Source organism: Polistes canadensis, unplaced genomic scaffold (genome assembly GCF_001313835.1).
Source record: "Polistes canadensis isolate GaletaPanama2010 unplaced genomic scaffold, ASM131383v1 scaffold_46, whole genome shotgun sequence".
NCBI lineage: Eukaryota > Metazoa > Arthropoda > Insecta > Hymenoptera > Vespidae > Polistes > Polistes canadensis.
In genome coordinates, this window is record NW_014569593.1 from 806328 (window position 1) to 833522 (window position 27195).

Sequence of the window (27195 nt, forward strand, 5' to 3'; positions counted from 1 at the left end):
TTCTTCTTCTTCTTCTTCTTCTTCTTTCGCAAAATCATCTTAACATTAGTGTCTTTCCACTTTCTTAAGATTACAAGACGTATCTATACAAAATCATCGTGATCTAGCAAAACTATTTTTTCCCTTTCTACCACCAGCCCCCCCCCTCTCCTTCCACCGCTTCTTCGCGTATTTAGATTTTTTGTCTCCACTTTAGTTACGGATGATCATCAATGAAACCGTGAAAATCTCAGACCCAAGACTGGCAGGACGACGATCAAAATAGAAATTTTTACAATTCCAATAGCGTCGTTGCCTATCTATCTCTATCGATATATCGAATAGAAATGATCTTTTTTATTTCCCCGTTCGAGACAATCGTCAAGTTTGAAAAGACTTTCGCGAAGTAAGAAATAGCTGCGTCACGAAATACGACGACGAGCTTGAAAATAAGCGTGAAAAATAAGAAAAGAAAAAGAAAAAGAAAATAATTCCGATGATGAAAAGAACACAACTCTTAAAGTCATAACGTCATTTTTCCGTTCCTTTCAATCTCGATCGACATTCTTCTTTTGAAGACGAAAGCTAAAATGAGAAAAAAATGTGAGGGATAGAAAATAAAGAGAAGAAAGAACGAGGTGATAGATAGATAGATAGATAGATAGATAGATAGATCGACTAATTCGATCTATCGATCGATTATCGGAAGTTAAACGACAAAAATGATTGGTGTAGAGGTGGTGGTGGTGGTGGTGGTTGTTGGAAAATACGCGATTGAAATTCTCTAGAATACAATCGTGGTTCGTGTTACTCGCTCGTGTTGCTCGTAAAGCTTCGATCGAAAGGATCCTTTGGCAAAGGAATTATCCTTGAAAATAGGTAGAAAAGGATACGACAACGTGTGGCACGCACACACACACATACACGTTACCTTATACTACGAGAAAAAGAGAAAGAGAAAGAGAACGAGAGAGAGAGAGAGAGAGAGCGAGATGGAGAGGGGTGGGGGGGAGGGGGAGGGAAATTTATCGTGCGAGAGCATAAAATAGCGCCGACTATTAGTACCACGGTGCAATTTTCCAGTCTCGGCTTGGCCGCTTCGTGCTTAAAATAGAACCTTTCATTTGCTGAAAAGAAGATTGTGCGGCTTGCCCTGCGAAGAGAGAGAGAGAGAGAGAAAGAGGGTGGTGGGGGGGATGGAAAGGGAGAGACTAACCGGCAAGGAGGCTGCCGTAGCTTTTTAATTGTGGCTTTCAAGGCAAACTAAATGCCGGCCATCGCAAGGAAAACCCACGTGGTGGCTAAGACGACGATCGTGTTAAGAGTTGAAAACGTTGAACGAACGAGAAAGGGGGAGTTACAACCCCGTATTTGGGATTGCACGACGATTCGAGCAAATCCTCTTTCCTCGTGAGTATTAATAACAATGATGTAAAAAAATCATCTACTCTTTTCTACCTTGAAACATTATTGGCAAACAGTCTGCTGTTGTTACTTCTTGATGTAGACAGAAACATGAGAAATATATATGCATATTATATATATGTATGAAAATAAAGAGAAGAAAAGAAAAAGTATATTAACAGGTTAGAAGATAAAGAAACATAATCACCATCTGTACTTTATTTTTTGTTTTTGTTTTGTTTTTTTTTTTTTCAATAAAACGCTCGTTAAAATTCGAACCTAGTTCATTCGGCTAACGTTAACTCGTCTCTGAAATGAGTTTCCGATTGGCGCGAACTTGTACTCATCAATCAAACGAAGTGAAATAAATAATTCCTTTCACGAGTACGGACAGACAGGTTGGAAACTTAATGAAATGGAATATTCGCGATGGAGAAGGCTTTCCCGTTCATGACCTCTTCGGTTAGCTTCGAAGAATTAAAAAAGAATCTTCGGATAGAGACAGAGGATGGAAGGAACGGGGAGGGAGACAGACCTCGTTGAGAAAGTCGTGTCGATGATTTTCCGACACGAACACGTATATAAATTACCACCACGTGCGTGTATTATTATTATTATTATTATCTTTGTAGAACTTTGAGATCTTATTCATTTGATCAATGCCAAAACTAAATTGAAATTAATCGCGCGTTCTTCTAGTAAATAAAAATTAATATTAAAATTTCTTTTTTCTTTTTCTTTTTTTCGAATCTTTGGATCTCGATTGATCGAACGAACCAACGAACGATTATAAAATAACGCGAGATTTATTTTGCATTTGCGATTGAGACCAAGGGACGACGACGACGACTCTCCATAAACGATTCGCAAACGAGATGGCGATGCCTTTTTAGGAAACCGGCAGATACTGAACGAAAGTCGTTACGAATGAACGATATATCATCGGTGGCCTTGTTTTAACGAGGATATGACGGCAATTCGCTACCGTGCGGTAGGTAAATCTGACTAAAAAGTGACAAAGATCAAAAGCTACAGAATTTATAACGATTTAATATATGTTATAACGAGATATTTACTTATATGGGGATAAGGAGTGGGGTGGGGATGGGTGGATAGGGAAGAGGGAAAAATAAATAAGTTGATAATTTTTTTTTAATAGTAAACAAAATGTGAAGGGAAAAAAAAGTAATAAATATCAGGAAAAATAGGATTGACAATTTTTATACGAGTTTGATATACATAATAATATATATATATGTAATTGTGATCCATAGAAGAGACAAAGATTTATGATGGTGGTAGCTACGTTACGTGACACATCGTGTTAACATGGCACGTAAATTTTCACGCTGAATTAAGTAAGAAAATCGCAAGGTGGATCTGTTTATCAATGTTCGAGAGAGAGAGAGAGAAGACACCCTCGACGACAAAAGATCCACACAACACGTCCGGTGTAAATATCGTTGTAAAGGCAAGTTTTCACACTGCTCCTTTGTCAATCCTCTCGCGGCTACCTAATCCAACATTACGCCGACAAAGAACCCTCGCATACCATCGTGGCATACACGAAAGCCAGAGGAAAGTATGAAAAAGGATGATTTTAAAGCGACGAAGGCTACGCAAATACAACGTCTATGTAATACCTAACAATACTTATTTACTTTGAACATTTCCCTCATATATTTTTCCTACATAATCTCGTTATCATTAGAAAAACTTACACGGATTAACAAACATGATCGTATTATCGATCGAATTTAAAGGTAAAGGTCAACTTTGGTAATCGCATACCAGAAAGATTATTACTTATTTGGAAAGAAAAAAAAAACAGTTAATAGATATTATAACTGTAAGTATCTATAGAAAAAGAAGAGTTAAAGTTGCATTTCCCAATGGCAAAACGCTGATACCAATGTGTTCCATGAAAAAATATATTTAATTATTTTCATTAATTTCATTTTACATAATTAACATGTAAGAATAAATATTTGTATTGTTTTTTTTTTTTTTAACTTTTTATATATTTCCACGCTTAATTTATTCGTTATTAATCTTATCTTAGAAAATAATCATAAGTATTTCGCGCGTTAAAATTTACAGGATTTATGAAATATTTGACCGTATATATAGAGGAAATGTTTTGGGGAGAAAAACGATTTGTTTTAAGTTAAACGGGAAAAACAAATAGATATACTGTTTCTTTATTATTGACTTTCTCCAAAGAATATATTTCACGCACGAAGGATAAATTCATGAAATAACAGTTTGTAAAAATATCGGCCGGAATATAAACGGTTGCATCGCAGGTCGAACAAAGTAGTTCTACCTTTCTAGGCCACGATTCGCGTTGCATCACGAAACGTGCAGCGACCTTTTCAATCTCGCTTCCCATTTTCACTTTTGCTCGTGTTCATGAGGATACACCTTTTACGACAATACTCGTAAACCTGTTCACGATTCATCCGGTACCCAACAATCGTATCGAGTTAAACCACACAGGTACGACAGGTTTGATCGATACACAATACGCGAAAACGCGCATACACATATAACGATAAAATAATATTATTAAAAATGATCCAACAAAGTCAAACATTTGCGTTTACTTCGCTATAGGCAGCAACAACACGTGCGCGAGGGAGAAATAAAAAGAAAATTGGTCGAAAGGTAAAATATCAAAGGGGTTGCCGAATACACGAGTTGAATGTAAACCATCGTCGTGAACTCCCCCCCCCCCATGTATTTACTCATCGATCCTTGGGGGACACGAAATGAAAAAAGAAAAAAAAAAAAAAAGTACCTGACTAGAAAATGAAATGAGAAAACGAAAGATCCTTTCTCTCCCTTCTTTCTTTCTTTCTTTACCTTCACTTCAAAATATATGTTGCTAATGTAAATTAATAAATAATTGTATTTATTGAAAATGAGGACAAATTTCAGATCTATCTTCTTAACATATATACTACATACGAATGTATGTACGTTATTATGTTCCCCGTTGGCGAAACGCGGATGCGGTCGTAGAAAAGTTCAACTCGTCCCACGTGAATAATCCACCATCAAATTTCTCTTTCTCTCTTTCTCCCACATATTAAAGTATCGTCCCAGTGTCGTATGTATGTATGTATGTATGTATGTATGTATATAGTAGTTGTGTATGTAACACACCCGTCTTCTCGCTAAGTAGTATCCACTGGATTGGTTTCGCTTTCTCACGGCATCTACGAGAAACTCGTCGATAGGATTTTTCTTCCTTCGAGAGATCGATAAGATCTCATGGTGAAAAAGAACTTCGCTCCTTAAAGAGCCTACGGAGGAGATGTTTTATATTATCAATTGTAACCTACCTATATACCTGATGTAACGTAGAATGTTATTTTTGAAAATACGATATAAATAACGAAAGAATGAAATAGAAAGCAAGATTTCAATCGTTTACAACCGATTATACTCGATGAATAATGCTTCAACATAATCGCGTAATACTCTAGCTCGATAAATTCATTCGAATTCTTGATCACCTTTCTTCGAGTAATATACGAAACGATCCAGAGAAAAGATAAGCCTTTACATAATAATAATGTTCTATCTCTCTTTTGATAAATGTACTCGTATGTTTCTAGTTGTGGTCTTCTTCTTTCGTACCTTTCTTTAAAAGCGAATTCAATACACATGTTATAAATATGCGTGTGTATATTTACTTTCATTGCATTAACTTATTCGCAATAACGATAGGACGATAGTGTATGCGTTCGGTTTAAACGAAAGGAAGAATTTTCTTCCTTTCTATTCTGCCCATTAACGAACAAAATAACTATACAATGGTGTTACGTGAACTTTTCCAAGTAGATCGGTCTAATTACGAGAAGCGAAGCGCAATTACGTTCACAAAGAGACAGTGGCAACAAATGAGCTTAAATCAGTGCGCGACCAAAGAAGCAGAAGAAGAATAAAAGGAATAGCAGGAACAAGAAGTAGAATAAGGAAGACCCAGGAAGAAAATTTATTAGCAACGATAGTTAGATACGCCTCACCCCTTTTAAGTAAAGACGTAACGTGAGAATAACAGTGTAAACAATACCATGGCATTTCGAGTTTGATTTTTTTTCTTTTTTTCACTTTATCGTTAAAGAAAAAAATCCCTATAGTATATTATAAAACGTTCCTACCTATATTCTAACGATCTATTGTTCCCGGCAGCTTCTTCTTTAGCATTTCGAAATTGTTCGAGAATTCAAACGAATTTTCCGAGACCAGGGAAAAAGGGTTAATTATGTTAAAAAAAAAAAAGAAAAAGAAGAAGAAAGAAAATCGTTTCTTCGAATTATCCTTTCCGGAGCTTACTTTTGCGGTGACCTTGTCTCGCAGCTGCATGACGCGCGCGCCTCGTGCCGTTTTTCCTCCTCGAGGTCGACGTTCGTCGCCCCAGAGTATGCTGGACCAAGGTGACGGTGGCTTGGGTGCCGGTGCTGGCGGTAGACCATAATGGATCGCATTCTTTTGCTTTAAAAGTATCATCCTTCCTTCCTCTTATTTCTTTTCACTAGTTTGCCACTGAACTATTCTTTTACCACATAATACTTTACCGTAAAAAGAAAAATCGATAGGAATAGGAAGAAGAAATAATTTCCCAAGGCAAAAAATAAAAAGAAAGAAAAAGAGAGAGAGAGAGAGAGGAAATACGAGAAAGATAATTTAAAAAATGTAAAAATAAAGATAGAGGGAGGAAAAAGAAACGGACAAATAGATAGAGACACAGAGAGAGAAAGAAAGAGAAAGAGAGAGAAAGTTGACTCTTCTCGTGTTCCGCACGCGATTCACCGTCGTGCCGAGTGGCGGCGAACCGACTGAATCGGAGAATACGAAGCCGAGTGTGTAGAAGGGCTGCTACCTCCACAGCAGCGCCTCCATAGTGCACCCTCTAAAACGCGCGCGCTATGTGCATCAGTAAACTGTGTGCATATACTCTACTACACGTCGCGACGTTCCTTCTATTACTTCGAGATAACCTGGCATATACTCTATTACACGAAGTAATATCATCAATTTTATTCGATTCATTGAAATTTCCATAGAAATAACCCCCAGCGCGCATATATATATATTATTATATACATACATATATACCTATACGTAGAGAGATGATGTATGATTCATCTAACACTCGAAACGTTGTTAATTTTAATCAGCGAGTAACGAGATCGTTACATAGACAGTACGCGCCTGTGTGCGAAGAATTACGGTATCAAGGATAGAGCAATCGCGTAGATCACTTCCATCGTGATCTTTTAATCTCCTCTTATCGGGTCCGTTTATTTTCTCAATATATCGTTGAAACAAGCGTTTTCACGATCGCTCGCACTCGGCTCTAACCGAGCGTGTAAGTAGAAGATATCGATATTTAAAAGACGCGGAAGCTCGCGCGCGTGTTACGGTCAAGCGATCGTGCGCATGATCAATCTTGATCGTTCGACTTATATCGCATTTAACCGGCAACGGCTTGCAATTAAACTCAACCCGTGACGGATAGATCGATCGATAGATCTATCGATCGTTTTAGATAATTTATTTCTTTTTTGTTTTCTTTGTTCCTTCCTATCTTTCTTTCTTCTTTCTCACAGAAAATGAAACTCGAATAAAAGTAAAATAGTCGTGCACGATCGTCCTCCTTAATCGAAAGGTCGGTTAGTCAATGCTTTAAATCATTGAGATATATATTTCCGAAGCGCTTATCAATTTATCACAGGAGAGAAATCGATAACGGACACCAATATCGGTAGAAACTCGAGGTTTCCTCGAAACTTCCGTACAAATAACAGAAATCAATGTGATCCGATAAGCCATGACAAAGTAAATGACTAATTTTTATATATATATATACGCACACACGCATACAATATGCGCAAATACAAGAGATAACAATTGTCGTTATGTATTAATAGAAAGTTTAGATATTAGTAATTGATATGAGCACGATTATTCGAATAAATTTGTTGTTTATCACAAATTTACAAAAATAATGATCAATTTCTTCCGTGTAAGTCGTATTATCATGTCTCTTTTTACAAAATGATTAAAGGAAAGATAGAAAAGGAAAGAACAATAGAAAGAGAGAGAGAAATAATTGCAGCGTCCTTGACCTATCACAATAGGGCTTATTTCAAGTGTTTCCAGCAATGGTAACTCGTTGGTAAAAGTCGATATGGATCCTACTAACGCGCGCGTCATTCGAAAATGTAATCTAACTAATATCGAATAAAAGAAAAAATCTTTGGCACATAAATATAATGTATCCATGGACTTTCCCTTTATCGATAGATCCTTAATTCGATAAATATTCCTACTCGAATAGATGCACACATTTATCTTCCGAGATACGAAGGATCTTTCAAAGTGAGTGAACAAAATTGCGGATTCGCCCACACGTATTCGCCCACGAATACGAACGATTCCTGCTTGCAGTAAAAGTGCAATGACAGGAGAGGAAGATGAACAGACGGTGAAATAAACATATATCTAACTGCTGATCAAGAGAACGTGTGTGTTAAACCATCGAAAGATTTAAGACGAAAAGAAATATCGGAATAACAAAAGAGATTGGTAAAAACAAAAATAATAAAGATGAAAATCTAGCATCGTATAACGACTATGCAATCGCGAATAAAGAAGATGAAATTCGTGACGTAGACGATCCCTTTGTTTACCGCCAACAGAAAATCTCTATCTCGCTTTCTCCCACCCCACCTCTCAGGATGCACTCTCCGTTTCTTTCACTCTCTCTTTTCATACGTCTCTCTACTTACATAGAGACTACATAGCTATAGCTCCAAAAGCACTCAAGTATAATCACGCTCGTATGTTAAAACCACCAAATATGGGAAGAGAATCTATCGTTTTTATACCTTGTGCCTCCCTCTTTCTCGTTCTCTCCTCTCCTCTATTTCTCTCTTTTCTCCCTGTCTCTCTTTCTTTCTTCCTTCCTTTCTTTCTCCATCTCTCTTTCTTCATAACAAGGAGTATTTTTTAAGATACACATCTCATTCTCAAGACATTACGTTGAAGACAATATTCTCCTTAACTAATTTTAGATCTAGCGCGTAAAAATTACGAGAGGGACGCTATCGTGTTGCGTCGATATATTCGTTTGACGTACTTGGAAGAAACACAAAACTCACCGAACTCTGGGGAGAACTCGACACGCTTGGTGAACGCTGCACTGTGACCAACGCCATGATAATCCTCCTCCGTCCGCTCCTAATTTCGAAGATAACGATCACTGTCACCGTGCACTCGTTTAAAAAGGATCCCGCCGTCAGGACGACGGAAAACGTATCATTTTTCGCGCACCTTTAACGGCATCGCGCTCGCGGCGGCCATGTTCGATACAGTCTCACGTAAGGTGCTTCACGCGCATGCGCCAAACGCGCGCGCATAATTCACTCGTTGCGATATCTTCTGACTTTATTGGTAAACTTCAGTGCATATGATAACACAGCCATTTCGATTTACTTACTTGTTAAATGAAGAAATTGTATTATCATCGTTTGCTGTCATACACGAACGTACATATGTACCGTCGCATAGTAACACATTATATACAAATAAGAAATAAAACTTTATATTTATTATATTACAAACGAATTACATTAAACAGAGTTAAAAAATATTTATATGATTTACGCGCGCTCTAACATAGCATCCCCTATAGATTACATAGCAAACTAATTGCGATATGAGATTCAGATCTTGAAAGAAAAATATTCAGAATAAACTAAATCAAGATTTCAAAATTATAGTATATGAATGTTCAAGCAAATGATTTAGCCCTAAAATAAGAAAATCTAAATATCGTAAAAATCATAAATATGATTAATTTATTTAAAATTCTTTAATTATTATTCCATCACCTTTCACCCTGGCGAAAGAGGTGATTGAAAATGGATCTTATATTTATTCTCGTCTAAAGATCAAGATCACAAATGGAGTATTAATATCTTTAGATGCGACAACGCCAAGAATACCCTATGAAAAATCTTTTAGTACAGAAAATTACCCTATAGATTACCCTATGAAAAATCTTTTAGTACAGAAAATTCATTAGTAAAAACATTTCTGATTTGTAATTTAAGAGATTTTTAAATACACGTGTTGGATAACCCACAATGATTGGATCACGTGATAGGTGATCCTGCTCAGAAAGGTAAAAATCATATAACTAAAACACTCAGATCCTTCCCAAATGCAGAATATCAATGTTCTCGAATATATAAGCAATATTCACTTCTACATCTCTGAAGTTTATTTTGACAAGATCGTGTAATTTCGTTAACTTAGCAGTGCTTTAGCGATATTGTACCCTAGTATTATTACACATTATTGCGTTCAGATCTCGTTGCAAATCGATACATCGAAAGTCGACATTTATAATAAAATCGGTGTAAGGCGTATTGATCGTGTGTCTACGTTATTAATACGAAAACATATATTAAGTACTATAATTTTGTAAGGAAATACTTTTATTAAATCTTCAGAATTTATATTATACTATTAAAAAATGTCTAAGATATTTACTCCGACGAATCAAATAAGATTAACAAATGTTGCGATTGTACGAATGAAGAAAACTGGTAAAAGATTCGAAATAGCGTGTTATAAAAATAAAGTCATCTCATGGAGAAACAAATTGTAAGATTTTAATTTTTACAAAATCGCAATGGTTTAATAGTTACTTTAACGTCAATTCGTATTTTCGTGAACTTAACCTATAAATTTCATAATAAAATATTATTACAGAGAGAATGATCTAGATGAAGTACTTCAAACGCACACAGTTTTCGCAAATGTGTCTAAAGGTCAGGTAGCCAAAAAGGAAGACCTTTTAAAATCATTTGGTACAGAAGATCAGACAAAAATTTGCAAAGAAATTCTTGCCAAAGGTGAACTACAAGTTTCAGATAAAGAAAGGCATTTAGCTCTAGATTCTATGTTTAAGGATATTGCCACAACAGTTGCCGATAAATGTGTAAATCCAGAAACAAGAAGACCTTATCCAGTATCTATGATAGAAAAGGCTATGAAAGATATACATTTTTCAGTTAAACCTAATAGAAATGCAAAACAGCAAGCTTTAGATATTATTCCGCAACTCAAATCTGTAATGCCATTAGAACGAGCACAAATGAGACTAAGAATAATAATACCTGGCAAAGAGGCAAAGAAATTAAAAGAAAAACTAACCAAATTAGTAAAAAAGATAGAAAGTGAAAATTGGGACATTGGAACATTATATTTTATCTGCCTAATAGATCCTGGTCAATTTAAAGAAATAAATGAACTAATAAATTCTGAAACTAAACGTACTGGATTTTTAGAACTGCTTAACTTAAAAGAAATTGCAGAAGGAGATGAAATTTTAGAGTAAAGTATAAAAAAAATATATTAGAGATACGTTTAATTGTATTGAATTTATCTTGATTTAAGTTCCTTTAAAAAGTAGTGCACAGAAATGTTACATCTTATATTGTACAAGAGTTCTGTGGTGCTATAAGATTTAAAAGATAAATATATTATTTTCTTCTGAACTATTATAATTCATAGAACTTTTTATGTATTTATTACATTTTTAGCTAACAAAATTATTTACACAATTAAATATACAAATAATTTTTCTTAATTAATCTCTCTTTAAATATTTATCTAGAGAAACATAGATATTCTATATATTTACATGCAAAATTATTGGGATTTTTCATTTTGTTTTAATAAATATTTTGTGTACTTCGAGAGGCATACGAGATAAATTATTTAATAATAAATTTCAATACTATGTACAATTCCTGTTTCATTATTTGATTCATTTACGTAGTACAAATTGCAAAAATTCTTTTTCAAAAATCCTACTCTCTTTTGTGGATATATCTAACTATAAGATTACCCAAAATAATGCAATATCCTTGTACAAGGATTCCTATTTATATCGCTTAAATTCATAATTTCTATAAAAATGCTTGAATAATTTCGTAACAAATGATAAACTCTTCTTTGGAATAGTTTTAGTATGTTCTAATTTATGTAAATAAGTATATTTTTCAACATACTACAACAAATGCATCTACAATATATTAATTATTAAGTATAAAGAACATACATCTTCTATATTTATAAGATACTTAAAGAATTGATTGTTAATACATAATGCATGACATTGATATTATCACTTACATTTGTGCAGATAGTTTCGATATCTGTCTATCTGTAATATAAGATACCAGTGCGCTTTCTACTCATATTTATACAGGTCAGTCACTCATTTTTCTTCTTGTACTTCTGCTCGAGGAATATATATGTTTTCTGTACGTTGATCACATTTTGCAGCAATACGTGATACAGTTAAAAGAAAATCTGACAATCTATTTAAATATGTTTGTGCTTCTTTATCTAAAGCACCATTGCGCACCAAAGATGTTATACTTCTCTCTGCTCGTCTACATACATTTCGCGCTACATGAAGAGAAGCACAAGCCTTTCCACCACCCTAATATAACAAAGATAAGATAATTCATTTAAAATACATTTCCTGCTAGATTTTAAATTAAAGAATGTCTAAATAAGAATATATATATAGATATATATTACAGGAATGATATAGTCTTCAGGTGGGGGCAATTGATTGGCATATTCTAAAATCCATTCTTCAAGATCTTTAGTATGTTTACTTTCAAATATTTTGGTTTTCCCTGGTATCGATTTGGATATAGCATGATTCAAATCAAATAATATCATTTGCACACGTTTAAGTTTATCCACATAAGGATGTTCAACTTTACCATCGCATGCAAATTCTCTTGCTAATCCAATATAAGAAGACAATTCATCTGTCGCTCCAAGAGCATTGAAAATCATATCATCTTTTGGCTTTGTATCTCCTGCATCCGTAACAGTTAATCCAGAATCTCCATCGCGTGAAAAAACAGCTACCTCAGCTATATTTGATGGTGTGCTACCACTGCAATTTAAAATCATCTATATATATATATACACACTATATATTTGCAAATATAATTATTTGCATTTAATAAAACATTATTATGTATATACATATGTACATGTATTTGCTGTCATTGAATAAAAAGTTCAAGGATTTCACATATACTAATTTTTAATTGATATATACTTGTAAGAAAATGTAATTAATTTTCAAAATTTAATATATTTATTATTAATAGCGTAAACAATGTATTAAACAAGTTGCATTCAAATCAGATTAAATGAAATTTTGAGGTTATAATACTATACAACACTCACCTATTTCTTAAAGAATTTTGTAAACTACTTTTGTATATAAAAATTGATTTTCTCCATGCATTTCTAGCCAAGTCCATTTTTCAAGTATAATACTCTAATGAATGAAAATATTATATTTGGTTTAGAATTTTTTATAAACTTTTTTTCCTTTAAAAATCATTAACGCCGGTATAGGGCTTGTAAATTTAGACGATCACTGAAGTCGTAGGCGCCATAACTAAACGTTATGAAACGACTGAAAACACGAAGAGAAAGATACGATTTCTAAAGCAAATATTTCTTTTTTCCTAAATATAACTCGTACAAAATTAAAAATAAGTTATTATGTCCACTCTATATTTTTTAATGCCAATTGTTAGTTTCTTATTCACTATCCAAAATCTGTAGCTATACACGAAGTATATAAGCAATAGAATACTTTATGTAAAAACATTGATAAAATCCCTTGAATTTTATTACAAATAAATATTACTAAAGAATATAATAACACGTTATGTTGTAAAGAATGTAACGAAAATTTTCGATAGTAATTTTTATAAAAAATTACTTTTACTATATATAAATTTTTCTTATCTTCAAAGAAATATATAAGATGTTTCAAAAATCACTTTGCTGAACTAAAAAATTATAAATTTCATTTTAGTTGGCATTTAGAATGGTGATTCATCGTGGGCCCATATATTTTTAACAACACTGTAATTGGAGATTCATATTTTAAAATAAAAAACAAAAATCAATATTAGTTAATTAATATAACTACAATATTTTGTTTTGTTTTTCTTTTCTCAGTAGAGTGACTTTTATGAAACCCTGTATATATCAGAATAAAACATTTGCAGATGGCGATGTATGCTTTACGATCAGCTGTAATTCGAGTTTTGTTACAAAAGAAATGCATCTAGCTAAATATTCGTATTGATACCTATGATCACGAATTCGATCTATTATTAACTCGTTATAACACAAAGTATTGCAGATGATAGTAATTACGTTTACATTTAAGTTAATTCTACAATTTATGAGATACACGTAAACATATATATAGAAATTATTTCATTATTTAAATGTGAGAAAACAAAATATAAATTTTACGTGATGTACAACCGTAGATGCGTTCAAATTAAAAAGATTTCATCAATAAAACGTATGTAAGTAAAAATTTAATGAATTTAATTGATTCATTATTACCAATTTAGAATATATAAACTTCTATACAAGAAGAGGATAATTAAAGGTGTTTATGATAAAACTTATAAATATTGGACGAAGAAAAATCTAGCTGAAAAAACCTTTAATCGTGTCTTTCTAAATGCTCAAGCATCTTAAAAAATTAAATAGAGTAATTGTTCTGTGACATATTTATTTAAAATATTATATCTGTATTTTTATACCTGATATGAAACAATCTTGTTTGCGATGACAACAGTAAAGTGATTACTTTGAATTACTATATAGATTTCCTGTATAGATTTAATTGTTTGAAAAATATTATGATTAATCTTCATTTAAAGATGGATTTAGATCCTGCAGAAATGGCGAATGAGATAAAAGAGAAAGTAATATTACATTGGAACTGTCGAGGTCTTACAGAATTACCAGAAATCATACGAAAATATGGCAGCCACATACAGGAAATATATTTGAAGTGGAATAAACTAACTACTTTACCACCATGGATAATAGAATTATTTAATGTTACTAATTTATATATCTACGGTAATCTCATTAAAGAACTTCCTGTAGAACTTGGCAATATGTCTCAATTGACTGTACTAGATTTGAGTGCAAACAAGTTAGAAGAAATACCATCTTCTATTGGTAATTTAATAAATATAGAATCATTGTTATTTAATAATAATTACATTAAAAAATTACCAATGGGTAAGTATATTTTGAAGGAAATTTAATAACTACAAGCTCATTATTTATTTTCTTATAATATAAAAAGCATATTGACCTTAATTTACAAAACAGAAATGAGCCAACTTTATAATCTGGAAGTATTATCTCTTTCTGGAAATGAATTTGTAGCATTACCAGAATGGCTTGGTTCTTTACCAAAGCTCAAAGAATTAAATGCAGATAACAATTATTTAAAGGAACTACCTAATAGATTGACATTGGCTCCTAAAATATCAATGATATCAGTGTGTTCAAACAGGTTACTATATTCTATTATATCACGCATATGCACATAGATATATAAGAAATGACATGCATTAAAATTTGTAACATATTAAATCATATTATCATTTGTAATTTAAATGATATTTCATACAGGTTAAAATATTTACCATTAAATGGTTTCTTGTCATCTCCTTGCATAAGATTTGATGCAAATGAATATTTAAATTATTTGTCTTATCCTGTCCTCATCCAATTGGCTTATAATATTCTTACATCAATTAATGTTGATTCAGTGAATATCCTAGGCTATAAGTAGGTATATGTATTCAACTCTAATTATAATTCCATTATGATATCTAATATATATTAAATTATATAAATTATTAATATTAATAAATTTTTATTCTGCTTATTTTTTAAATGTAAAGCTTGTTTATTACAGATGTTTCAAATTAAAATGTGCTAATGATGAATCGTTGAGTACAAATATCAAATTAAATATTAAAATAGATACATCGTGCAATAAAAATATACTGATTGAATTACCAAGGCAAATTTTAAGGATTCATAATGTTAATGAAAATAAAACTGTCTCTTTGTGGGAACTTGCCCTGAGAAAAGTTTACAGACTAAAGTATGCAATACATTGTCGATGCTTATAGCAACCTTTATATACAGTTAATTATAAACGAAACTATAGATGAATCTATAACATTTTTTTTTAGGTATAAGCATATACTTAATATTTCTACAGCTCCTATAAACGTTAAAATTGTTTATAAAAAAAATACTAAAAGAAATTTTGATTTTTTAATGTCCTCTATAAACTGTGCTTCATATAATTTATTGATAAATGGACCTGCCACTATTTGTGTAAATTCTCATTGTCAACAACCAATTTTCACAGAAGCTTGGATTATTGTTGGCATCACTCATCATATATATTCAATTCCAACTATTGTTTTATGTTGTTCAAGAAGGTAATATAATGTTTGAAATATATATATCATCAGAGAATTATATTCACATTTACTTTTCAGCTGTGCTTTTAAATTTATGACTAATTCAAACATGACGCTAACTTTTCATTGGTATTGCATAGATTGATAATATTTTTGTACATAACTAGAAAATTATTCGTTGTTGTATATACATTGTTATGAAAATAAAAAGAGATTATGTTCTTAATCTTGTTTCTTTCTATGTTTTTGTTTATAATTTAATGTAATTTCATACTAGATATATTTGTCAGTCTCAATGCTCATTTTTCCTTAATTGCAACATAATACGTATCATCAAACATTAAAAACAAATGTTTGTACATAAGTGAAAAATAAACCGAATTTCCTTAAAATTAACAAAACAAGCTTACCTATGATATTAAGAGTAGAAGTTCCGCAACGTCAGAAGTTGTTCACAAAACCACATATCTAACTATTAAAAGTTAAGAAATAAGAAAGTCTAATGCTCTATCTCTATCAATATCGCACTTCAATAATGCCATAGACGCCTGATCTTCCGGAAATCCTAAATCCTTTAATGTGCATAAATTTTTATAATATATTCTTGCTTTATTTGGATCATAATGTGTTAATGTAAGTGCTTTCTCTGCATCCTCTCCAGACATACCAGTCTCTTCTAAAGACTGAATAGCTAGAAGATATTCTACAACCTTTTTATTGTCTTCACCACCGAGATCACATATAGCACGTGCTGCTCGTGATAAAGGAAATCCCATATCACTTAGATGTTGAGCTAGTTTCAGATCTTCTCCTTTTAAATTCGAAAGAGGATTTGTATGATTTGAACTATTCGACACTAATAAATGTTCGTGTTTGTGTTTGCTGTACGAATCAGTATCTGGACTCTCCAAATCAGGCCAAGGTTTCCAGTTCTATTATAAATAATATAGATAATATAAACAATAATTTATATATATTTTAACTTTTGCAATACAATTTACCTCCATCGAAGGCCGTTCCAATTCCCTTTGAAGTTCTTGTACAATTGTTGACACACTGCGAGGCTTAACATTAATATTTTGGTCAGCGTCTTCATCGCCATGCACATTAATATTTATATTTTCTTCTTTTTCTTCCTCACAAACCACAGATTCTTCTTCGATAGTTAATTCGTTTATTATATTTTCTAATTTGGTAGATGGTATCCATTGTGATGTAGGTTGCAATACCTACAGGCATAAAGCACTGTAAATGTAAAGTGCTAATTACAAGAAATATATTGCATACAATTAAAATGATTAAATAGTATTTTTTAAGCAAAATCTAGTCCTTCAAAATGAATAAATTTTACCAACCTGTGCAAGTTCTTCCATATCGTTAATAGTTTTTAATTCCATATTATCGAAAGGACTGCTTGTGTCATTATCAAAATCTGCATAGTTAAGTCCATTAGATTGTACATGATTTTGTAAATCATTTGCTGGCGGAGACAAAGGTTGTGGAGTAAGTATAGTTGTTTCTGGCGGTGGAATAACTTTGACTGGTGGCTGTTTTATTGCTTCTGTTGGAAGAGGTGGAGGTGGTGGCGGAGATTCCTCCTTTTCTCTTTTCTTTTTTTCTTCTAATCGAGCTGTACGTGCTTTGATATTTGCTTCTCTAGCTTTACGCCATTCTGCCATCTTAAAATATATATATATTATTTCATAAATTTTTAAAATATAAAAGTTAAATTTAAAATTGAAATATGATATTAAAGGTTTCTAAACAAAATAAAAACTGTACCTTTTCAAGGACGGATTTTTCTAAGCTGAAATTATATACTAATTTCGATATATCTGGTAATTTATTACTGTACACTGCTGGCAAAGCAACTTTTCGTGGTGGCTTGTACGCTTCCACGATTTTAACATGAACTCCATCCATGTACGAAGCAACAGAATCACACTGTGCCGAAATTGATGGGCGAGCCATACCAGCGATTAAAATATAAGACAATAGTGTTGACAATTTTACTTTATTACGAATTTATATATATACCAATGACCAAATATTTTTTTTTATACGTAGCATTATAACCTAAATGATACCATGAGAAATAATTTATCTGCGTAATTTCGTTACATTTAAAATTCTTTTAAGATCTCAATAAATAATAAATTTTACAATTTAACATATAACTCTTAGTTTTATTATAAAATAATTTGTATTAATAGCCAAAAATTGATATTTTTTTCTACTTGACAACTCATCACCTTAACACTATCATCTTCTGTTTGTTTGCAACTGCATTCGATTATTCGATCCGGGAAAGCCAAGTTCATACAAAAACAGTGAAGGCTTTTTTAGTGTCTTTATTGTTGATTAATTCGTTAGCGTTGCTTGCAATATCCATGCTAAAGGTAATTTTCATAAATATTAGGCTGACCAATGTCTATGCGTTTAGTTGTTGAAAATTTTAAAATGAAGCCAATCAAATGACGAACGACGCACACGCCAAATAAACGCTGGCATCCAATAAGGAGCCATCATTTTCATCAGAGTACAAAAGGGACCGGAAAGACGGCTAGTTCTTCTTTTTATTTTTCGTAGACATTGGTAACTATATTCGATTATGATATTCGTCTCTAATCTTTATTCATCTATGATTATTTACTTCATTTGTAGTTAAGACGTGTCGTTTTCATTTAATAATTTAATAGTTGGTTAATATGATTAAGAAAAACACGTGTGCTTGATATCCGCGTATTGACATTAAAGTGAGAATATTCCGTGATTCAGATTAAATATGAGTGAAAGCATTAATGAAAGTACTGAGGAAAAACAGAATGAAGAAGAGAATGCAGTGGTTACGTGGAAAGATCTGGTATGATTATTCACATATATATGATCGAAGTTTATAACCTTAAAAAGATCAATAATTTCTCATTACAGCATCAAGGAATAATTTTCTATCTTAATAGGAAATAAAATGTGTTAATTTAATGTATCTCTTTCACAGGGAATAGTAGAAATATTATGTAAAGCATGTGATGATTTAAAGTGGGAGAAGCCAACTAAAATTCAAAAAGAGGCAATTCCTTTGACTCTTCAAGGTAAATTTAATAAAAGAAAATTGATTTGATTATCTATTTAACGAGTATATAATTATTTATATAATTTATAGGTAAAGATGTAATAGGTCTAGCGGAAACAGGGTCTGGTAAAACAGCAGCTTTCGCACTTCCTATAATACAAGCATTATTAGAAAGTCCTCAAAGATATTTCGCTTTAATTTTAACACCTACCAGGGAATTAGCATTTCAAATTTCAGAACAATTTGAAGCATTAGGTTCAAGTGTAGGTGTAAAATGTGCTGTAATTGTTGGTGGTATGGACATGGTATCGCAGGCTCTTGTATTAGCCAAAAAACCACATATAATTATTGCTACACCTGGAAGATTAGTTGATCATTTAGAAAATACTAAAGGTTTCAATTTACGTTCTTTAAAATTCCTGGTACATAATTATGATTTTGTGTTATGTATATATATATAAAAAAGTAATCTCTCAAGTAATACAATATTTTTTAATTTGTAAGGTAATGGATGAAGCGGATCGTATTTTAAATATGGACTTTGAAGTTGAGGTTGATAAAATTTTAAAAGTTATTCCACGCGAAAGGCGAACTCTATTATTCTCAGCCACAATGACAAAAAAAGTACAAAAGTTGCAGCGAGCTTCTTTGCGCAATCCAGTTAAGGTTGAAGTATCTACAAAATATCAAACGGTTGATAAGTTGCAACAATATTATATATTTATACCAGTCAAATTCAAGGTAATTACATAGTACTGGATTAGGCATATATATTACAAAAGTACATAGATCACATATCGAATCTTATAAGACAAATTTCAGTACAAGAATAATAAACTGCATAATTCAATTTCATAACAGGACGTATATTTAGTACATATCTTAAACGAATTAGCTGGTAATAGTTTTATGATATTTTGTGCAACTTGCAATAATACGGTAAGAACAGCATTACTATTACGTAATTTAGGATTTACAGCTGTTCCTTTGCACGGACAAATGTCACAAAATAAACGGATTGCAGCCCTTACAAAATTTAAAGCTAAAAATAGATCTATACTTATCTCTACAGATGTTGCTAGTAGGTAAGTAATTAAAGTTTTTGTAAGTCAAAATATACTATTTTTACAAAAAGTTATTTAAATATTTATAATATTTTACAGAGGTCTTGATATCCCCCATGTTGATATTGTAATAAATTTTGATATTCCTACTCACAGTAAAGATTATATACATAGAGTTGGTCGAACTGCACGTGCAGGTCGTTCAGGACGTTCAATTACATTTGTAACGCAATATGATGTTGAACTTTATCAGAGAATTGAACAATTAATTTCTAAACAGCTTCCTTTATATGAAACAGAAGAACAAGAAGTAATGCTACTACAAGAACGAGTAGCAGAAGCTCACCGTATCGTAAAAACGGTAAATTAAAAAATGACTTCAAGTATAGAATTAATGTAACGGGTAGAATAAACTGTAATATCTTTAATTTAATCAACTCTTATAGGAATTGAAAGAAATAGAGGATAAAAAGTCCGGTAAGCGAAAAAAACATGCAGATGCAGATGAGGATGACACAGAGCAATCATTTGGAGTTAGAAAAAGAATAAAAGGAAAAGGAAAGGGAAAAGGAAAACGATTTTGAAAGAATAAGGTATTATTACGATAATCGTAAATTATGTTCAAGCAACACTCACTTCTTAATAAATAATGCAAACGCGATACAACTTTTATTATCATCGTTACTTTTTATTTATAAACCACTCCATTTCCCTCATATGAATATTTGACCCAGACTTATAGCCTTTATATATAATTTTCAAGTAATTTAATTTACAAAATTTTTTTTTTTTTTTTTTCAATTTCAAAATTTTTTAGTGTAACAGTATGGTGGAAATGAGCTTCCTGATGCGTTTATCACTTACCATCACGCGAATTTCAATGTACAAGAATATTTTGGGATAAACTGCGATAAAGATTATGCAGAATAAATGTAAGCATAAGTAAAAAGCTAAGAAATAAGGAGAATCTTTATAATACTGAGAAAATTAGCATTGCATTATAATGATTTTAAGTCTTTTCACAGAGCGAATATTATTTATCTCTCGCTCGAATAATCACAATAAAATATGTAATAAAAATCACAACTTTTACCATTGCCATTTATCATCTGCAATTAATCTGTTAGGTGAAATTAATGAAGCACCGAGGCAAAACGTGTTATTATATAGTCAACATGTCTACTTGCACGCTTTGAATAAAATATAAAGTAAGATTGATAAAGCAGAATCCTGTTTATAAAAAAATGCAAGCTAAAGAAAATCTTGTATATAGATAAATAGAAAACTATTTAAAAGATAATATGAACATTATGTATAATGAACACAGCAAACTATTGCAAAATTGATTGATAAATTTCTCTCCAAGTTTCTCTTAAAATGATCAATACAACTCTACGTTTGTTTTAAGATAAAGATTAAGGGAACAGTTAATGTTCCACCAAATATTTATAATTACAGTGATTTCTAAAATCTAATAAATTGTTATTAATTGTATAAAGTGGTAATAAATCCTTTAGTCTTTGAATATTTGTGTGAGTTTAGTTTTGACATAATGTGCACTAGAAAATATTGTGATGCTGTTTAAAGTGAAAATTGTCAAGTATAGATATATATATATATATATATCTATATAAATACATCTTTAAAAATACAATTAATTGATTAACAAAAAAAAAATGGTGCTATATAAATTGTTTTTCTTAATAATCTATCCTGATTATTAATGCATTATTAACAAGCGCAACGCTGTCAATATATATATATATATTAAAGAAAGTTATCAGTATAAGAAAGTGTATGACACATCACGAAACTTTGCTGAACATGCTAAGAATAATAAATTCATATTTAACTATACATGTGTGTGTGTGTGTGTGTGTGCACACAACCTTTCACTGCAATATCATCTTTTTCAAAGCTACAATATATATATATAAATATACATTTGTATATATATATATTTATGCACCTGGTTGTCTATTTGAAGTAAATTGAAAAAATGCATTGGGTGGGTTCATCATGCAAATATCCATCGCTGCATTTTTGTAACAGGAATTTCTGCTTAAAGTATATTTATACTTTAATCAATATTTAGATTAAATCTCTATACTAATCGAACGTACGAGAATCTCAATCTTATTATCACTAAATGATATAAGTTTAATCTCGTTGTCGAGAGCGTTTATAATAACGAACAGCGCGCGTGCAAGCGATTACTTCAGTCTCTGAAGCAAAGACTTTGTCTGAAGTTATTTATTTCAAATGCCGATACTATTAACTCTGCTCGATATGAGAAAATACATATAAAAAAAAATAAGAAAATGAAAATGTATGCTTGTGTTAAATTTTCTTATATATTAAATATTTCTTTCAATCCTATATTCTCTCGGTGGCAAAGTACCGACAGTTATAATAAATAAATTCGTACAATGTGACTCTGTCTCTTTTTAAAATATATAAATACATATGCATTAGCGATTATCACGGGTCGCCATTCGACGAACACATAGTCGAATCGCAAAATACTCAAAAGAAAATGTATTAAATCTGAAATTACAAGGCGTGTGGCGCGTAAAGTAGTCTACTCTCTAGTATGCTATTAGTTTAATATTTTTAATCAGTTTTAGACCTTACGATGAGCTCGGATCTCTTTTAAATCGTTAAAACGAATATAAGTAAACTAGTCGAGCAGAATCTAATGGATGGAATGTTCCAAATACAGGTCAAGATGTGCAAGTGACAGAAATTGAAACAACTTAGGTTTCATTTAAATGAGAAATAAAATATATTCCATAATATTATTATTCACTATTTCTACACATTCTGTACAGTAATTCAATTCAAGGGTTTTATACCTCAATATACTTTATACAAAAAGGCTACTTATAATCTAACATTAAGACATACCATAGCATGAGCGCCCTCCATCTTACCGCTAAACGGCAGATGGGCCGCACGCATGTTTGTACTGGTATTACAGAGTCAGTCGCCAGCGAGTATAACTTCTTCCTCTTGTATCACACACCTACACACTAAATTGTTGAAAGTGTGTCTCTGGTGCCATTCATATCATTATCATTCGTAATTACAATTTACTGTCCCCAATAAACGTACTCCATTATTTCACTTTTGTTTACATTCTTGGAAAGGAATAGGGGAGATTTACCATCGCAACGTCGAAATATAATGAAGTGCCTTCATTGTCTGCTATGCACAAGTTCGTATCTTTGTTTTTTTTGTTTAACTTTTCTGAGATACTCTTTACCAATAAATAAAATTATATTTTGTGAAAATATAGAATCGTAAAAAATAAAATCTGTCTTTTCAGTTTTGGATATCGGTACAGAAATAGTGCATTTCAGAGACTCCACAAATAATAGATCTGTTAATTCAGGTCTCTGTCCTCTAAGTACTTGTACTCAAAAGTAAAGCCTTCTTTCTTTCTTTGTCCCCACTTTTCATAATCAAAATAGATGTAGGTTCCCTGTAATATAAACAATTCCTTTCAATATAACTTCTTCAAACATGTAAAACATAAATTATAATAAATAAAGTAAGATCGATCTTTTGAAATATCATTATACGCTTTATTATATCGTATGAAAATATGATATATTTTATTCTAATTTATTACTGTTCGAATTTGTTTATTGACACAATTTATAAGATATACTGATATAATCAACGGGACAGTAACCTGTTCATATTCCTCATTAATAACTTTAGGCTCTTCGTGTCTTTGAAACCACATCATGTATTTTGTATGAAACCTCCAACTTTGTTTTTTCAGAGCTTTCGCCGCCAAGTATTGACCTTTGGAACCTTCCATATAATAAAAAATAAAAAACAATGTTTCCGTAGAAAGACGTTGGAAGAATTCTACAGTATCCGAATGAGGAAGTTGTACCTGTAGAAGAGAACATATTGCAAACATCAAATATTGAAATTCTATGCTATGGCATTTTATTATTCTTTTACACACCTGTTGATAGTATGGTGGTGTAGGACATAAATTTCTTGGCAAGTACGACCGTAAACGTTCGGAATCTGAAGGATGAGGCATATGGTAGTAAGCAGCTTCCATCATCTGGAACTGTAACTGGTGTTCCTTTTGCAAAGGTACCGGACCCAGTGGTGCTACGCCAAGTAAAGGTGGAATGTGTGCTTCCGAAGTGGCGTTGTTATTATTGTTTGCCTTCGCACTGTCAAAGATGTTTCTATTTGGCTCAGATGGTGGTATCTCCAGACCTGCTCGGACAATGACTTGTTGGGCAATAGATTTTAAAGAGGACATGCCATCAGGAAGTTTAGGGATGAGACCATTGGCAGTGGATGGCGCTGGCGAGCATGAATTCGCAGGTAGAGGTGAAGACCTAGTGCTAACCGAAGATTGTGGCGAAGAAGACGGTGGGATTGGTGTTGTCATTTCTGCTTCACTATTGTGATTTTGACTTTGCTGACTATGTAATATATGAGTTGTCTGAACAGGTGCTGTGTTATTATGTTGCTGCGAGATCGATTGTTGTACGTTCGAGGTAACGCTGGATGTAGATGACGATGACAGTAATCCGTTTTCACTGCTATGAGCTGTAAATAATAACAAATTATTTAATAATAAAATATATTAAAGAAATTTTTAAACTATATTAATAAATGTTTACATTACAGGAAATTCTGATATTAACACATTCTAAGCCAGCTGAATTTTAATTGCTAGAAGCATCAATGCTGATTGTCAGATTGCTTTTATACGGGGAATGAACATACGAAAGAAGACTTGCCATAGGTACTTTAACAGAAATCAATGAACTGTCTAAACCAAAATCCTTAATTTATGCGGGATCGGCTTAAAACGTGTTAACCGTTTGAATTCCAAAAGTGATTGAAAAAGCATTCTCGAAAAATGCCGAACAGAGTACACTATCAATTATCTATAACATTTAAATATACTAGGATTTTTCGACGTGAAATCTAAACAATGTGATTACACTGCTTGGAACTTAAACGGTTAGTAAAGATAGTAAAAATATAATAAGAATGAGCTACTACTTACATGATGTTTTACTAGAGGTAGAATGGATGGTTTGTGAATTACTATGCGAAGCAGCTACTGTGGCAAAATTTCCAGCATTAGTTGTTGCAATGTGATTACTAGTAGAACTAGGCGAGCTATGGCTAGATGTCATGGGAATGGTCTTGCTTGGAGTGCTGCTGGATAATAAATTCGACTTTATTGTGGCAGTGCTTCCCGTGGTTGGAATGCTCGCTTGAGAATTGAGTAACGGCCTGACTGCTGTTGGTTTTACAGGCTGGAATTATAAAAGAACGATTATCGCATCAATAAATCCCTATCACAGTTGCGAAATCAAGAAAAATGTATACCTTTGTTTTTTTGTCTATATCCGTGGAACTATCACTTGAATGGTTGTGCATAGTAGAACTCAATGGCGGTGAAGGTATGGGTGAAGTACCAGAGTTAGTCGAGGTTGGTGTACCTCCAGTCTCATTGCTATTATTGCTATCTGTTGTTGCTGCAGAGGGAATACCAACCCCAGACAACTCTACTTCATCAAGACCAATAATATCATCATAAATGTATTCATTTTCCTCAAAGTCAGGCTCTTGAGATGATTCAATATAATATTCAACGTCATCTTTTATCCTCTTGATCTATTTAAAATGTCGTGTAAATGTATTTTTAACGTACAATATTTTCAATTATTGTCACACACATACGTACACAAACCACAAAAAGATAATTTGAATAGCAAATACTAACTAAAATAGACTTTTTCATCAAAAGAAAACTCACTGTATCAACTTCAACAGACATATTATCCAACATGCGCAATAATGTCTCCAATTTACGGATATGGTAACGATGCTTATCTAGCTTTGCTTTTAATTCATCCATTCTATCTTGCTTATCTTTATCTAACCGTTTTTTCTTTCCAGCCAGTAATGATTCTATTTCAGATTCAAATGTATCCAGCTATATCAACATATTAGAATAAATATGAAAATATTTGTAAATGTCTTAGAAACAATTCTTCATTTACCTGGAGGTTTAAAGCATCTATCGAATTTGCAAGCCAATTGCTAACTTCTTCCCTTTCTTTTTGAGCTGGATCAAGTTTCTGTGCAGCCCCTAACCCTTCCTTAGAATAGGCCTTGGTTTTTGTTTCTCTTTCAACAACTTTAAACCTTTCCATTTGCTGCAAGAAAACAATAGTATAATACTTGCAAACTTATATTATAAATTAATAATCTATAAACATATATTTTTCATTTGTAAGATATACTCACAGTTTCGATTAACTTCCTGTAGTCAAGAAGTGTGCTTTTATCTTTGATTTCTCCAGATGCGATCCAACTTTTAATTTGATCGCGTAACCTCTGAAGTTTTTTGATTTCTTTCTTAAGATCTGCTTCATATTTTTCCTTCTGATTGCTATTAGTGGCATTATGAACTTTCTGCCAAATGTCTTCAAAGGTCTCCACACCCTCTGTCACTTTTTTAAGGCACCGATCTATTTCACCTATAAAATAGAAATAAAAAAGAAAAAGCTTTAATAATGAATGAAGTTTTTATAAAAGAATAAATATAAATATTATTGAAAATAATATGTATATCTAATATATAAATAATCTTATCAAAAACAAATAATGTGTGCTACTTACATGACATAAGCGTATCAGTGAGTTAACACAAAACAACTAAATCAACTATAAATCATCACATAAGCAACAAACTGAAAGTGGATTTGAGCGTGTCGCTTTAAAGGTTATACATCAATATATATTAATAATAGAATTTTCTTATATCAATAATGATAAATACAAGAGAAAAGCGAATGAATTTGTGTAAAATAAGTATAAAAAATAATGAATGAAATTCAGTGTTCTATTGTATTGTTTAATATCTCCTAACAACTCTGTGTGTATGTGTGTGTGTGTCAGATGTGAAAATTAACATGCAAATAAATAAAATGAATAAAAGCGATACCGCTTTTGTATATTAAACGTAGTCTTTGTTAAGCAGCTTGTAAATTTGATAGAAGAAACGGATAAAAGCGAATCTGTGGCGGTACAGAGCCATAACAAAATTTCTAAATGTAAACATGCTGGAAACATTTTCTCCTCACCTTGCAACTTTCTCGTCGCAGCCATGGCTATGTAAACATGTGATACAATGATTCATGCATAGTCTAGACGTAATGGGAAAAAAACGGAGCAATTTTTTGGAACAAATAGTCGCTGAAGTATTATTCCCAGTATAATA

General features: G+C 32.0%; 7 protein-coding genes across 10 annotated transcripts in view; 3 read left to right on the forward strand and 4 right to left on the reverse strand.

Moving 5' to 3' along the window:
* Nucleotides 1–6041, reverse strand: part of LOC106785185 (protein phosphatase Slingshot homolog 2) — a gene marked incomplete in the record, with an annotated part of 122632 nt that extends 116591 nt beyond the window's left edge. Inside the window, 1 exon segment of the mRNA XM_014745418.1 lies at nucleotides 5728–6041. Coding sequence (XP_014600904.1) covers nucleotides 5728–5901 — 174 coding nt within the window.
* A 3573-nt stretch (nucleotides 6042–9614) lies between these two features.
* On the forward strand, nucleotides 9615–10970 carry LOC106785232 (ribosome maturation protein SBDS). The gene is made up of 2 exons (XM_014745514.1): nucleotides 9615–10068; nucleotides 10177–10970. Exons 1-2 carry the CDS (start codon nucleotides 9938–9940, stop codon nucleotides 10802–10804), a joined length of 759 nt encoding a protein of 252 aa, XP_014601000.1. The 5' UTR covers nucleotides 9615–9937; the 3' UTR covers nucleotides 10805–10970.
* A 478-nt stretch (nucleotides 10971–11448) lies between these two features.
* Nucleotides 11449–13130, reverse strand: LOC106785233 (cob(I)yrinic acid a,c-diamide adenosyltransferase, mitochondrial-like). Its single transcript, XM_014745515.1, has 3 exons — nucleotides 12688–13130; nucleotides 12019–12388; nucleotides 11449–11917 (listed from the first exon to the last, which is right to left on the reverse strand). The coding sequence occupies exons 1-3, from the start codon at nucleotides 12762–12764 to the stop codon at nucleotides 11690–11692; spliced, it is 675 nt and encodes a 224-aa protein (XP_014601001.1). The 5' UTR covers nucleotides 12765–13130; the 3' UTR covers nucleotides 11449–11689.
* A 403-nt stretch (nucleotides 13131–13533) lies between these two features.
* On the forward strand, nucleotides 13534–16002 carry LOC106785204 (leucine-rich repeat protein soc-2-like). Of its 3 annotated transcripts, none has more exons than XM_014745457.1 (7): nucleotides 13534–13835; nucleotides 14199–14568; nucleotides 14662–14848; nucleotides 14968–15126; nucleotides 15257–15448; nucleotides 15540–15794; nucleotides 15855–16002. In XM_014745457.1, exons 2-7 carry the CDS (start codon nucleotides 14199–14201, stop codon nucleotides 15919–15921), a joined length of 1230 nt encoding a protein of 409 aa, XP_014600943.1. In that variant the 5' UTR covers nucleotides 13534–13835; the 3' UTR covers nucleotides 15922–16002. The 3 variants fall into 3 exon arrangements, with proteins under 3 accessions (XP_014600943.1, XP_014600945.1, XP_014600944.1); XM_014745459.1 differs by having other exon boundaries at nucleotides 14209–14568; XM_014745458.1 differs by having other exon boundaries at nucleotides 13534–13831.
* Nucleotides 16003–16059: 57 nt separating this feature from the next.
* LOC106785205 (ubiquitin-associated protein 1) lies at nucleotides 16060–18193 on the reverse strand. The gene is made up of 4 exons (XM_014745460.1): nucleotides 17559–18193; nucleotides 17132–17455; nucleotides 16778–17005; nucleotides 16060–16708 (listed from the first exon to the last, which is right to left on the reverse strand). The coding sequence occupies exons 1-4, from the start codon at nucleotides 17745–17747 to the stop codon at nucleotides 16259–16261; spliced, it is 1191 nt and encodes a 396-aa protein (XP_014600946.1). The 5' UTR covers nucleotides 17748–18193; the 3' UTR covers nucleotides 16060–16258.
* Nucleotides 18194–18374: 181 nt separating this feature from the next.
* LOC106785203 (probable ATP-dependent RNA helicase DDX47) lies at nucleotides 18375–21438 on the forward strand. 2 transcript variants are annotated; one of them, XM_014745456.1, is made up of 8 exons: nucleotides 18375–18639; nucleotides 18775–18868; nucleotides 18940–19271; nucleotides 19354–19590; nucleotides 19711–19934; nucleotides 20013–20274; nucleotides 20360–20506; nucleotides 20731–21438. In XM_014745456.1, exons 1-7 carry the CDS (start codon nucleotides 18562–18564, stop codon nucleotides 20495–20497), a joined length of 1365 nt encoding a protein of 454 aa, XP_014600942.1. In that variant the 5' UTR covers nucleotides 18375–18561; the 3' UTR covers nucleotides 20498–20506; nucleotides 20731–21438. The 2 variants fall into 2 exon arrangements, with proteins under 2 accessions (XP_014600942.1, XP_014600941.1); XM_014745455.1 differs by lacking the exon at nucleotides 20731–21438 and having other exon boundaries at nucleotides 20360–20585.
* On the reverse strand, nucleotides 20581–27083 carry LOC106785202 (CCR4-NOT transcription complex subunit 3). The gene is made up of 9 exons (XM_014745453.1): nucleotides 27059–27083; nucleotides 26220–26452; nucleotides 25973–26128; nucleotides 25726–25905; nucleotides 25296–25583; nucleotides 24967–25222; nucleotides 23896–24500; nucleotides 23611–23820; nucleotides 20581–23397 (listed from the first exon to the last, which is right to left on the reverse strand). Exons 1-9 carry the CDS (start codon nucleotides 27081–27083, stop codon nucleotides 23299–23301), a joined length of 2052 nt encoding a protein of 683 aa, XP_014600939.1. The 3' UTR covers nucleotides 20581–23298.
* Between the last annotated feature and the right edge of the window lie 112 nt (nucleotides 27084–27195).